Here is a 15,493-nt window from a genome sequence, read left to right as displayed (position 1 = left end):
GAATCAAACATCAATGGCATCTTGGGATGAGTGTATTCAGTGATGTGTGTACGTTCCTACATAAATACTCAGCAATTTGCCAACAACAACTTATTTAAAAACAATTTTCTTACCATCCCTTTGATTAATTCTGTCATTATCATTGAAGATGTACCATCCATGCTATTTTTGAATTTCAACCGGAACAAAATAGATAGATTATTATTTTTGCATGGCTATTTTTTATACAAAAGTAATTCACTTTTGAACGAGACATCGAGCGAGAAATATTTCAACCAAAAAAAAGCTATGGAATATTTAATTACTTTTCAAATTACATACATGTACTTGCGACCCCACAATAATTCAGTTCTAGCTGGGAAATAACATTGGTTCCCAACCCATTCCGAATCAATAGCGAACCAGTCTTCTTGTAGGACTGAAGACAGTTTGTGCAAAAGCAGCCTCAAATAAACGAAACATTTCCAGAGGGCTCCAGGTGCCCAAAATGGGGGGAAAGTGCTTTTCGGTTAAATTAAAATATGCAAAATTAAAAAAAAATGTCAGGAAAAAATATAAAATTGTTGAACAGTAATTAAAGGTACATGTGTATCTTTATGTAGATGTACAATGTATGCAACTTGACCAGACCTGAGTCTTGGTGATGACTTTGGCTTATGTTCAGATGAGTAAGTTTATATATAAAACCAAAATCCACATAGTTTTGTTTTATCAATAATATTTTTTTTAAACCAAGAATTTATATACAATTGGTGTATCAGACGCCTTTTAACATTTAAGCCTATTTATTTCCAATACTATCATGTTGTTGCACCATGGCAAATCACTTCACATTAGGCAAATTCAGACAGTATGCACCATTAAAAATTTCTGTAAAAATGATAATAACATGGTCAATCATAAAAGAACATAATATTGGATCCATAAAAAATTAAAATGATGAGCAGCTTGAATCCATTTCAATGTGCTATAAAAATGTGAAAATACATTTACTATGCAAACTTGTACAAAGTGATGATATCATGTCATAAAACACTGCCAGTAAACATTAAATATACAAGTTTGAGTTTGATGCTTGAAATGAAACGAGTATGCATCCCCTCCCTACTTGTTCATATGATGACCCCCCCCAAAAAAAAAAAAATTGTGCACCCGAACTTGCATATGATAACTGAATAAATGTTGGTAAATTGTTGTTAATGAAAAGTTTATATCAATGAAGTTCTCACCGAAGTTCTGCACCCAATGTTTCAACTTCAAACTCACAAGTTTATTGTAAATGTTGTGTATGATGACTACAGCCTCTGCGATACATATACATTGTGAGGAAGGAATCCATATTTAATTTGGTTGACTTTTAGCAAAACCTCCACACACTGTTCAAACCTTTACATATTATTTGCCAACGAAGGGTGCACTGTACACGTACATTTAGGAAAGAGGCTTGAAAGTATGGTCTTGGCCTGTCAGCTTCTTAAAAACATCAAACAAAATAAATTGTAAACAAGTCACATTGTATATGGTTGACTCATAAATAGTTGCAGGTCGTGAGCAAATGTTTCAGATTACATGTAATCATGAGGGGTGTGATTAAGTGCTAAGACGCTACTAATAAATTAAATACTTTTACTGACATTCTTGCTTAAATATAAAACTGGAAGGGAGATTGCACGAATACAGGGTCCAATTTTAAACATTGGACAAAAAAAGTATGAGTGTATTTGAATATTGTTTATGTTTAAACGTTTAAATGTGGACATTTCACATCCTTTAGAGTTTGTTACTATAAAGCAAATAAAGCACAGCGTAACACACTGACATCACATCTATAAAAGACTCAACACTCTGATTAGTTGAAGTGTGAATACAAAGGAACTTCATAATAATATTAGGATATTTACACATCTACCGATGTGCACAGCTGAAGTTCCATCCAAATTATTCCGAATAAGATAAAACTTTGAACTCATCCAAGGCTTCTTTACATCTAAAACTAAAGTTGACATTTTTTCGGCAAAAATTCACTGGAAAGACAAGTGCATTGTAGTAAACCATTCAGACTGATGTTCCAGAATCGTGCCCAACAATAGTTGACATTGTAAGTTGACCCAAATTGGGTTTGGTCTATCTAAGAACGGCAAAGTTTACTTATTATATTTCCATTGACTAGATCCTAGTTTGATGTTTGCAACAGTCAATCTTTTGTGTGTTGTTGTTTCCAACGATGAACTTAATTTAAATATTGGGAATAATTTGTTTCAATATGATTCTGGAAAACCAGTCTGAAAAGAGTTGAATATGTTCTTTAGCAGAAAGCTAAGGCTAAACATATTTAGCTGCTTAAACCACCTCGGACTCTGGCAATTCAACCACTCCAACAAGCAAAGAATGAAAGACAACAAGTTTTGCTTACCCGCATCTGGCACAGACAAAGCAGAATTTATGGTAGGTGTCTCCTAGTGCGGTGACTACTTCCCCTTCCAGATATTCACCACAAGCTTTACACTTGGTACCAAACTGATCTTGGTAATCACTGGCACAGTAGAACTTGCCATCCTTAGTGAAGAATCCACCTTGAGACAGGGAACTTGTGCACACTGTGATACAAACAGGATTAGACAAGACCAATACTCTAACTAATTATTTCTTTAATATACAAAAATACAATTGTTTGACAAAACAGTATCTCATCAAGTAAAGCCCATGTCACACATTTACAGTTGCAGCCACGAATATCCATGGTTTACAAAGAATCAATCAATCACGATGAATCGTCGAGATTCGTGGAGAAATAGTCTTTCTAAGAATGCACTACGGTTTCAGGACAAATAGCCACGACTGTCCTTTGGTTTCTCTAAAAATACACTACGGTTTGTCCAGAATATAGACGGATTGGTAAAGAATATCTACGGTATTACTAAGAATAATGACGTTAACGCCACGGTTGTCTGCGATTGGGTCACGGATGACCAAGGTTCTCCTACGAATAAAGCGTGGATATTCGTAGTACAACCTTAGCAGAACCCTAGCACATCCAGGCATATCCATAGGATATTCGTAGCAAATTCGTACAGAATTCATCTACCACAAATGAGCTACGAATCTCCGAGAATATGTACGAATGGCCTCGAATAACACTACGAATAACACTACGAATTGTCCTACGGATGTCCCACGGTTGCACTATGGATTGATTTTCACGACGATTCACCACAGAAGTTTGGAATAGTTTCAAACTTCCGTAGCCCCTCCACGAATACCCAATGGAGATGACGGCTAACCACGGAGGTACTAAGGATGAATACGGTACTCCCACAGTTTATCACGACTTTCAAACCATGGATATCCGTAGCTCCAAACCTGGAGATGATCCTGAAGTCCACTTCTGGGTGAAAAACATCACAATCACATCTCATGAAAATAACTAAAACCAAATTCACAGAAATGAACTCTGAATCGAAACCTTTTGTGGGGGGGGGGGGGCATAAAAACAACCAATTACATTTGCCAGAAGGTTCCTTCCACATTAACAAAAGGATCTGTACATGTACTTGTGTGTATGCTTTTACCTGTATTTGGTGGAAGTTCATAATTATGTACCAAATGCCAGATTTTTTGGACTAGAAAATTATGTTTTGTGCCACATTTGAAAAATTGACAATGGCAAAAGCAAGCATTCTGTAAACTTTTATTGCCAGCTAAATTAGCAATTCTTTATTTATTAAAGCCCCATTAACATAATACGGAAGAGTAAAATGTGTTCTTTGGACCTCATTATACAAGCAGCAACAACGCTGCTTTTCAGCTTTTCAAGTGCAGTCTATACAAGTTAAAGTTCTGATAACTACATGTACAAGAGTTAACTACGGTACGTCCATTCAAGTACATACTAATAGGCATCTGTGGCATATCATTGTTAGGTAAACACCATACAGTTAGTACTGGTAGGAACAGAGCCAGTAGGTGATAAGTGCAACACTAATGCCCCGTTGGTCCCATGCATCAACCAACAACTGGAAGCAGAGCATGCACATGCAGTCAAACTAGTGGCAGGATTCTACACACAAACATTAGCAAGTGTATCAATAAAAACTCTGAATTTTCTTCAGAATGGTGAATAAAATAAACTTGCATTTATATCTACATCAAACCTAACATTCCCAGCTCCATCAAAATCCACCCCCCCCCCCCCCCCCCCCATTTTTGTGGATTTTGGGCGACTTGGTCCTACAGGCCTGGTGTGACTAAATATTGATTGAGTGTGATGGACTTGGGCCTGGAGGCCTGAAGCAAAGCATGCATTGGAAGCAGTGTGATTGATGGATTTTGGCAGACTTGGTCCAGTACTTAGTAAAAGACAGCAGGGTGTTAGGGTTAATTATTCCAGGCTTTGTATTCAGGAAAAAAAGTGCTTTTAAGACTCCGGCAGTGTTGTCAAACATTTTCCAAAATAAAAAAAAATGTTTACTTCTATTTTTAAATGGAATGCCTGATTTGATTCAATCTAACGTGATGGGGCAACACTCAATGCTTTGACTTTCCATATTTTATCAGGTTTTGGTCACACTGAAGATCAGTACAGATCGGCAACAACCCTGGAATGAACCAACAATAAGTGTAAAATGAATCTTAAAGTAGTATTACTGTCTAAATTGTGTACAAAATATAGGTAAATGCACTGTTTTCGTATTCAAATGAGAACTACAAGCAACTATATTACAAAATACATTCATATGTACACATGTAGCATGATACTTTGCTGTCGATGTTCAATCTTATCAAACTATTGGCCGTGTTCCAAACTCCCTCCAACATAGATCCGTCCTATAGGGGTTATCACTATCAACAAGGTAAATACTTTTGTAAGCAAGATATGATCCTTCATGGGGGTCATGGCTAAATACCAGAAATAACTAGTCATCAGCCAAATGATTGGTATTTGCTAAATATTTCAGCCAAACGAGTCAGATTTTTCTCAGGAAAATACCGTTTACTGCAAGCTCGCTACATACAATGTAAAAGAGTAGTTCATCTACAGGGCAAGTCAAAAAGAAAGTGACCGAATTAGAAAAAAATATTTTAAAATATGTGGCTTGATCAATTTAATTTAAAAAAACATCTAGGAATTAAAGTACCGGTACATGTACATGTCATTGACTAGTAACTGTGAAAATTGTACATAGTTGCATACTCTCACAAGTTATGTCTATTTATTGGAAATACCACAAAATTCCACTGTGCCTGTGTGTGTATTACTGTGTAATCTCTGGTTCTCACTCATTTGGCAATAGCTTTGATAAAAAGCACCCCATCGACAGCTGTAAAAATTGGTTCTTCCAGCAAAACACATGCATACTTCTGATAGCGTACATGTACATGCACATCAATTTCGATAATTCTTTTTTTCACATGAGTGGAAGAACATTCGTTTAATACATGTTTCATTGGTGTGTCAAATTTAATGACTTTTTAAGGGGGAAAATCATTAATCCAGGTCACTTTCTTTTGACTCACCAGTAGAGGTGCATGGTTCAATCCAAATGGTTTATATTTTAACCCTATCTCTCTAATTCTAGCTGGCATGTAACCTAAATCCTGCAAAATCCTCCAACTGCATCCATGTACAAATAGCCAACAGCCTCAACCCTGCAAAATCCTCCCTTTTTTTAAATAGTGTGACCACTGCCTTATTTATGCAAAATCTTTCAGCAATCACTGTCAATATGTGGAAACACAGTATCACCTCAGGAAAAAAGAACATGATGCTGTATTTAGTTCAAAAGATGAAGTTCAAACTATTTACAAATTTTAGAGAATTTCAGAGAATCATTGTCCAGAAAAAAAAGCAATGATTAATTTGTACTATTTCAAAACAGTGATCGGATTGTACCTGATCACTCATAACATAATGACTACACGCAAGACGTACAACGGTACATGTACATGTAGATGTTTGTACATGTACATGTACATGTAGATGTTTATATGTACCGGTAATACATACATTGTAGCCCATATTTCTAGGTGAAGAATACTTGAACAAACTACAATGTAAAGGTTTTTCATAATTTGTATTTTTCAGTGAGTCATTTATGCCAACTGCCAATCCCATGAAATATGTTTTCACACACCCCTATTATACATGTATGACTTGATATTAATTTCTAAGCTCAATTAATCCTGTCATATTTGCATTTGGCAAGATTCTACTATTCATATCTATACTATATGAAAATGTACCCCAATTTAATTGTTATAAGCCAATGTTATACAAATAATGAATGTTTATGAGTGCAATGGTGAGAATATTTTCTTGAGTTGGAAGATCGAATGTTCCATTCCAACAAGGCGAAGCCAAGTTGAATGAAACCTTCCGTCTTTCAACGAATTAAATATTCTTACAATTGTACGGATGCAAAACATTCATTAGGCCTATTTGTTTTATGTAACATCCAAGTACATCTTTGTCATGCCAGTGGATGATAAAACTATAAGAATAAACAACATTTACAAAATGGTTTCCCAGCATCCAATTTTTTCCCCAGCTTGTTCAAAGTTCAAGTTAGCAAAGGTTCAAAAGTCAAAACATTATCAATATGAAAGTTAATGCAATAAGTTCTTAAAACAATGCAAAACAGTCTGCAAGGCAAGTTCAGTTCGTAACTGCATCCACCTCAAAGGCAAGTTTTGTAATGCTGCATAAAACGCATAATGTGGTCTAGCTCAAAGATCGTATAAGCACCGCTGCACGTCTATGCGCGGCGTGCTATACGGTCTTTGGTCAAACGTGTGCGTGCAATACATGTAGATAAAAAGGGTTGAATGCCGCCTGACCTACAATCCTCAAATCAAATGACAAGGATATACCCGGTACTTGGGTGATATACATGTAAACTGTAATGTTCTAATCTGACTCTAACTTTATTATAATGAACTACTTTCTCCTCTCCCCAGATATTATTGCGCCACTGCACGGACACCTACATTTGTACCGGTACATAGTCCAATCAGAAGCATGAAGGCTCAAGCCAATATTCATGCCCTTAGTCAAGTCTGTACAGTTACCGAGGGATGGTACACCATGAAGCCTCTAACAAGCTTTTGTTTCAGTTCTTTAAACTTATAAAGCATTAGCATTTTGTGAAAAAAATGTTTTGAAAAGGCAGGTTTGGAATTTTGACAATACTAAATTTGTCTGGCAACCTCTGGGTCAGTGGGTTAGGGAGTCCAGCTTCATGTTTTGTATCACTGAAAAGAGAATTACACAACAAAACCAATGGCGTTTGAATCAGCTTCATAGGCGTTTGCATTTTGGAGATTTAAATGGCCGAATTTTAAATGGCCGAATTTGGAGTTACAATTCAGTAAGATTTAAATTATATACTTTTAGCATCTTTCTAATTTTCAAAACGTGTAAAAATGTTTGGTATCATAGGAATCCCCATTGAATAAACATAAAGATGATTTTTGAATTATGTTTTTACCACTCATAAAATAAAGTTACGATTTTTGTCCCTGGACCTTCGCACTGCCCAGGCGCGTGCAAAGTCTGGCAATGGCCGATCCTGCTCCACACAACACAGCAACACGGAACAAGCGTGCACGCGTTATTACTGTTACCGCATGCCAGACTACATGTAAGTCTGGCACCAATGCCATCAGCGTACAACAACATACGGTAGTAGACAAGTCTGGTTGCAATGGCTTCTTGCCGTTGTGCGAAATTCTCTTGTTTCGCCTCTGTACCCCGACCTTTTAAAATGCTTTGGGGCAAGGTGCAGCAAGCTTTTAATCATTTCTTTTTATACCACTGTTTTGATAAAAGTCTGAACTTCCTGGGTACGAGTGTACCAGTCCATACCATTTTTATTTATAAAGTTATGTTAAAAACAATTACAATTTATCAAGTAGATTTTAATTTTACACGGTGGCTTAAATGAAAGTGCCGGCTCACACGGTAATGTTTGGGGCATCTGTCGATATGGAAAGCGCGAGTTGAGAATTCGGTCTTTTTCCATCCAAATGAATGCAAAGTTCTAAATAAATATTTTTGATAATAGGAGACAGTTTTCCTCTTGATATCAGGATACTTTTTGTATTTTTAGAGTCATGTTGATACTTATCATCACTGTTTGAAATTGACAAATTTTGCGTGGTTAAAGATATTTCGCCCCAAACCGCTGGACTTCCTAGTAAAAGACACACAAAGAATCAACCTTGATTAAAGCAAACAAACATGAGTTTCTTCACATTCTTAAAACATATTACTGATGCGTCGTCAATATCTATTTTGATCCAGTGGTATTGCGATACTTAAAAATAGACCCATTCAAGTACACAGGTGTGTCAGGGTCCATTTAGCACTGGATTGTTCAATTCCCAATACAACAAATAATGTAGAAGAATATTACTTAGTTTGGTAGCAGCTAAGTTATACATATGTTTAGAATACTGAAATTGCTTAGATAGTTAGAATACTCTATGGAATACTGAAAGTATTTGAACTGACTTGCAGGAACAGCACCAGTACAAGCATGGTACAAGTGAGCAGTTGCCATATTTACAGCAAATCAGGATTATTTGCCAGGCTGTTTTCTTTTTACAAGGTAAATATGTGTTAGTATGTTTTACAAAGACTGACCATTTGATTGCCTTGCTCATTATAGATACATTTCTCCATGGATAAATGTACATACATGTATTTACAGTGTACTTCATTTTGTTTTATGTACTGCAAAGACTCAAATACAGGAAACAAAATACATGTAAATCCCAGAGCAGTTACTACTTTTCCAACATCACAACAATGAGCTTATGGCTTATTGTAACTTCAAGGTATGGCAGAAACTTTCAGACAGAGAAATGTCACACTTTTACACTATTTAGTAAACTAAAGTTAACTTACAGCAAAAGTAGGTCATCTTCTCGAATAAAGCAATCCAAACTGTCAAGTGTACGTGTATGACATGTATATACACCAAAGATTGTAATGTGTACACATGTACCTAGCTGTCACACCTACATGTATGGGTCCACAGTCAATCCAACCAAGTATACACAGAATCAAGGACCACAGCAGGTTTACACACAAGCAAGGATTATTAGATTGAACCTATGGAAATACCACACAATGAAATCACTCTGGTATTTCATTGATAAGATCAGGCTCACCCCCAGATTAGCATTCCTTGCAAAGGGGGGGGGGGGGTGCTACCGGTACCTCCATGAATGAACCACAGAGCTATATTAAATTACTAGAGCGCTAACTCCTCATTCTTGCGCATTGAGAGGCTTTGAGGCCGCTCTGGGCGCAGACATTTTGAATTTATGGGCGTGTTTGTAGAACACAATCAAAATAGATGGATTGAATTTTGAAAGTGTACTCTAAATGCAACGCGCAAGTAGAAAATACGCAAACAACTTAAGCGCCTCATGACGGTTCAAAAAACGTCACGGCGAAAAGCATCTGCAGCGGAGGGACGCGCACCACGCGCACACGTTGCGCTGTTTGCGTAAAGCAAAATGAAACGCTCATTTGCTGGTCGTGCGTTTTGGTTTTGGGCGTATCGGCTTCGATGACGCATCGTATGGAATACAAATGCAGATATGCAAATAGCCGTACGAAAACCGTACAAAAGCCATACAAAATTTCGAGTTTTCCATAGGTTTGTGCACAAACATAGATGCGCCCATCAGGCATTACTTTGTACACCGAGTTAGCGCTCTAGTAATTTATTATAGCTCTATGGAATGAACACAGAAAGAAACTCAACGATATTGGATGCAGGGTGTGTGATGGAATGGCAGAAGACAAGAAGTGTAAATGAAAATGTCTGCTGTAGATAGCTTTTGTAAGCACAAATATCCTGCAATATTACACTGAGGCAGGATCCATGATGTAATCAAGTTTTTGGTGTAATTGTCTGTGAAAAAAAAAGCAATATGCAAAACTTCAAGATAAAATCTGTATTTACTTGATGATAACACAGTATTCATTTCAACATACAGGTAAGAGTAGCACATTTTTACAAATGCAGCAAATTTAATTCTGTAGTAATATATCGACTTTGAGCTTGGTTTCATATTATCACAAGGCCATGCTTAGCTCTCAGGCTTGTCATCTAGATACATACTGTACAAATACAAAACATTGTGCTTTTTCAGCAAGTTTTAATGACAGTGTTATACTACGATTGGTTGTTGTTCTCTCATTTTCAAACTTTCATTTGGTCATCGAGTTGTTCTAATTTACAGTCAAACCTTCACATTTGATTTCAGGGTCAATGTTTGTGACGCTATTCTGACCCTGCAGACCAAATACCAAACCCAACAGGTGGCCTGATTTCATTGGCACGACAAAATAGCAAAGTGGCTTCAATCATACCATAATTCTCCCTTCTGGCAATGCAGCAAGTTCTAGAGTAACTTAATACCTGACTGTGACCCAATAATGCAATCTGCTTAAATCACATAGGCATTGGTATATACCACAGCCGCCATAAAAACAATAATAAAACCTTCTCAGTGCAGGCTACAAAAATGTAAAGACTCTGCAACTTTTTTGTTCCTAAATTCACAAATTGCTTTTTTTTATGAAACCAGTCCAATATGTTTAAGTTGTGTTGGGTATGTGTAAAAAATGAAGTCTACGTGTACTTAGTTCACACTGTAAGTTACACTGCATGTACATGTATATGTACTGATCTAAGGCAAAAAACTAAAATGTGTTTCATGAGGACAAACAAAGTCTGCAAGTAGATCTTTCCATAGAGCAAGGAACTACTCTGTGAGAACCAAGTGGGGCAATTCCAGCATCACCGACATTACAAATTAGAATGTTTCTATTTTTGTGCTTCAGGAGATTACTGCCGGAATAACCTGAAAATGTATTTTTCAAATCTTATACATCCATTATCTAGTACTTGTCAAGAAAATAACACACATTAAAAAATGTAATGTTCTTGACAGCGCCAATTAGCCACGATCTCATTCAGAGAAATGATCCGAAACTCCTAGTATGTGATCACTTTGCCAATTACCTAATAATGAATGTTATAAAATTTGAAAAACACATTTTCAGGTTAATTCGCTGAGCTCCTAAACTACCCCACCCCCCCCCCCCAAAAAAATGTCTGTTTTGTAATGTCTGTGACACTGGACTCCCCGAATGCAAATTCCATGTAGGCATAACCTCTGAAAAAGAAAACCAAATTGCAAGCACTGCCCTTCTAAAGAATACTGCCTTTTCCAGTTAAAGTGTTTGCATGTAATTGGGCATATACCAGCCTTCTATCCTTTCCCCAGAAGCAATCAACATGCATGAGGTGTCAATGAATACAGATATCACAAAGTCTCTCTAATGTGACTGTGAAGACGGAGTTCACTTACTGCAACATTAATGCTGTCTGGCAGCTTTCCATTACGTTTCTATGTGCTAACTAGAGCGTCCCTTCTCGGTTCCGACTCCTGATATTTCATTATTTTGCAGTTTGTGGGCCACTCCATCAATGACTGAACATTACACTGATGATAAGGCTTAACTTGGGGCCCATGCAAGTAAGAAATTGTACGATGTTACATGTATGTTGCATTACCGAAGACTGAATTCCTCAAATTAGTTGATGATTGATCTGCTATTGTTATTGTCTGATTTTGGCAATTCTATATTTTTATTTATGGCATATTAAATATATTTAACCCTTGGCCAACAATGTTGGAATTTTGTACCGGTATGTTAAGATGTTAATATAACACATCCCCTTTTGGCAGGATTTTGATTTTCCCTGACTACATTTTAATTAGATATATTTTGAAGAGGTTTAATTTTCTGGTACATGTACCGTACATCAGAGTCAGTGTAGTGCATTTGTACATGTCGATTGCATGACTGATAACACCCAAACCAATATTTGGTTTCATTTACTGGCCAGTTTGCTGCTTCTTGCAGGTGTTTCATAGTGAAAGACAGTTTCAGCACTTATTTGTCACTCCACATCTTGGCAATGATAACATCCTCTGCTTCCAGCCTCCCCCTACCGCTGTGTATTGAATTGAGCTGTCTGGCATAGTAAAAAAAAAAAAAAGATGATAGCATCCCAGCCAGACTTGACCTACTTACATTAACATTCTCTGCAATTCAAATATATTTGAAATTTTCTTGTACGAGTTCTAATGAATCGGGTCCAACACTAACTTGACTAGAATGGACAGGACTAGCATAGTAGCAATTCCTACTTGAAAATCAAAATATATGTATTCGGAAACCAAATACCCCAATAAATAATAATGTGTGGTGAGCACTTTCCACCAAAGGTAGGTCTATAAAAATTACCCTTATTCAACAGGCCATAAGACCACTTTTCTGCAGCGGAGATTTGTGCAATCTGGTCTCTACCCCGGTACCCTCACAAGTACCCATTTACAAATGTATAGTCCTGGGTGGAGAGAGGCAATTGTAGTATAGTGTCTTGCCCATTGCAAGGACACAAGTACGTATGGTCGAACCCTGAGCTTTCTGAAACCCCTTTCACGTTAGCAAGAATCCAACACTTCTACACTGGTCCAGCACTCTACAAGGATAATATTTAACACTGCTCGGGACCTGAGGGTTGAGAGGCTGTAGCCAGGTAGAAAACCCAAAATCTACAGCCAGCTCATGATGAACAAACTGGTTTTAAGTGTGAACAGAATGCCCATGTATCAGGTTCTGCTCACTTCGGACCCAGGCTGATTTCATTCAACATGGGTGAGCCAGATGATAGTGTGAGATGATAATGGCTTTTGTTTAGATTATGTTTGGGAAGTTTTCCTTTTTTGTCCACGTGTAAAAGTCACATCCTTATTTATGATGAAATTCCAAAAGTTCTTCATTCCACTTTTGATTCCTGATGCTTACTTTATTATCAATAAAATACTTTCAGATACAAGGCCTTAATTTGTATCTATCATCTGTCTACAGAATAACACCTCTCTCTTATTCCCAAACAGTCAACATTCACTATCTGACTGAAACTAGGGTCACAACATTCAAAGTGAATCTTTTTTTCAATCAAATTGATTACTTTTCCACTAAGAAATGCCTTACTTGAGTCTTTCATGTTGATCATGTTAATATATCAGTACTTAGTTTATTTTTTCATTGTATTTGCATTCCTATCATCAAAATGACACAGTTACATGTAGGTACTATGCAGACAACAACCTAACCTCAGTATTACTTGTAATATTAATACATTTCTAATCAGTGTGGATAAAAAAGGAAAGCTTTTGATAGATCAATGAAAAGAAAGATTATAAAGGATAGATGATAGAGAAAAGTGGCATAAATGTGTCTTTAATATTAAAAAGCATATGGATTTAACAAAATATGTTTTTAACAAAATTAGTTAAGGTTGAACAAAGAAATTGACTGGAGAAATCTAAAAAGACATTGTTGAATCAATTCTTACATACATGTGTACATGTATACAGACGCACTGGACCTTGGAACGGTCTGATTAATCCAGACCTCTTCATTCTCATTGTGACTATGTAAACACTTAACGACTGTGCCTAACTATACATTGACTGTCATTTATTGGTCATTTGCTACCAGCCAGCTGCAGTGGGATCCTCTTCCTTTCTGTTGAAAAACCACCGTGTGTCCTTTCTCTATTATGGTACATGTATGAGTATTAACACTCAACGTGAAAGCTAAGCTGAGTGGATGAACACACAGGGGTATTATCAAGTAACTGCAAGTTGCTAGGATAGTTCAGATGACATTCTGGCTGGACCTCATCATGCAATGACCAATCCTTGGACTTAGTTGTTGGATATATCATCAGGTACCTTTGCAATTTTGCATTACTGACAACTATACAAACGTTTCATAAAGTAATAAGTTGCATCACAATTCAATTTTTAGTTGGATCCCTCCTGTACATACGAGTGCGTGTTTATGGTGTAAATCAAGGACACAAACATGTAACATCATCGATGAATCGAGGACAGAAACCAAATCGAGGACTCTTGGATTAGAAAACATGTACAAAAACAATGAGAGCTGTTGCAAAAAAGTTAAAGAGTACAAACAATGGAAAAGGGAAGAGGAACAAAAGAAAATCCTCGATAAATTACACCACAAACAAACGCATGTGTACGTACACTCTTTCATTATCTAAACAATACTGAACAAAATGTAAGCTTCTTCAATACATTTTGTGTCCATCCAGGTACAGCATTCAACAAACTGATTTGCTTCAAGGCCAAGATGATCATCTCAAAATGAGAAGTCAATTTAAAAGGCACAGTGAGTCATTACTTTGATAAACTAAGGGGATGCTGTTTTACATGTAACTAGACTACCGTGTGTTGTACACACAAAAGGACAATGCATTATGACTTACATGTATACCGAATATATTTGCAGTGTGTATACTTGCATACATCTTGGACAATCTTAACCCTCCTATGCAAACATACACTCTATGCCAAGTTGTCCTTTCAGTCAAAATCAGTCAAGTGCATTTTTAAAAGTTAGGAGCTCCCAGCCTACATAAATCAGGATTTACTGGCTGTGACTGTTTATGTAACTTGATACAGCTATACATGTACTTTGACTGTAGGTGATTGATAAGACAGTTGTGCCTACCAGTTGCCTGTTTTTATCTTTTGACTGAACTTGAGTAGTCTGGGTGCTTGCTTGAAATATGATCTGACCATTGGTGACTTGCCTGTGTAAAAGGCATGACAGGGGAAATGGATGGAATTTTTGACTGTCTGTGACTGTTCAAACAGTAGGAGGGTTTTAAATGGGGGATTTACGAATTTTGGTTATGAGGATAAAACACCTATTTGACAGCAGAGCCAGGCAATTGAACTCAATCAATTTCACATGATCTGTACTTAACAGCTCAGTTCTTGTGCACATTCATCTTGCAGAAACTAACACTGTATGAGTTAAAGTCATTGGAAAGCAATGAAGTTGGTGACCAACAATAAGGTGGTACTCAGTCATTCCAGACCTTGCGTGATGGGAACCAATCAGCAACTGTCCAACATCCTCCATATCTCCCTCTCCCTATCTCCCTCTCCTCTCTCATCTACTCTTCATCTCCTGTCTTTTAAGTGTCTGCACGCATGAATACTCTTGATTAAAAAGCAATGTATCCCTTTCTCCATGCCAGCATGGATGTCGACAGCGGTAATTGAGAAAGCAGAAAGATCAGGGATGCATCAAAGTCAGAGCGGAAACCAAACAAGTGATCGGACGTGCAGAGTTAAGACGTAACATCAATGTGTTATTGCAGAAACATGCCCTGTGTGGGAATAAAAATATGAGATGGGCATGGGGCCAAAGCAGTACGTGATGGATATCTGTCCAGATCCATCACGTGTGTCAATGGAGTGGGACCAGCAATTGAAACCAAGCCACTGATATAATTTCCAGCTAACAAATTTCACATTGCTGCAATACATACGCTGCAGGCTCTGCAAAAACATCCTCTGACAT

At 37.1% G+C, this 15,493-nt stretch overlaps 1 protein-coding gene across 8 annotated transcripts in view; it reads right to left on the bottom strand.

The window, feature by feature from the left end:
* Positions 1–15,493, bottom strand: part of LOC119734860 (actin-binding LIM protein 3-like) — a 73,137-nt gene that overhangs the window by 44,128 nt on the left and 13,516 nt on the right. For 7 of the 8 annotated variants that reach the window (XM_038208479.1, XM_038208462.1, XM_038208470.1 and 4 more), the window contains exon 3: positions 2,414–2,597. In XM_038208479.1, coding sequence (XP_038064407.1) covers positions 2,414–2,597 — 184 coding nt within the window. Of the gene's footprint in view, positions 1–2,413; positions 2,598–8,905; positions 9,072–15,493 lie in introns of those variants that run through there. The other variant, XM_038208521.1, reaches the window with a different exon arrangement.

The sequence above is a fragment of the Patiria miniata genome, unplaced genomic scaffold (genome assembly GCF_015706575.1).
Source record: "Patiria miniata isolate m_02_andy unplaced genomic scaffold, ASM1570657v1 HiC_scaffold_10, whole genome shotgun sequence".
Classification (NCBI taxonomy): Eukaryota; Metazoa; Echinodermata; class Asteroidea; order Valvatida; family Asterinidae; genus Patiria; species Patiria miniata.
The sequence above is the reverse complement of the archived record's forward strand: the minus strand, read 5'-3'. Positions and strand labels throughout refer to the sequence as shown.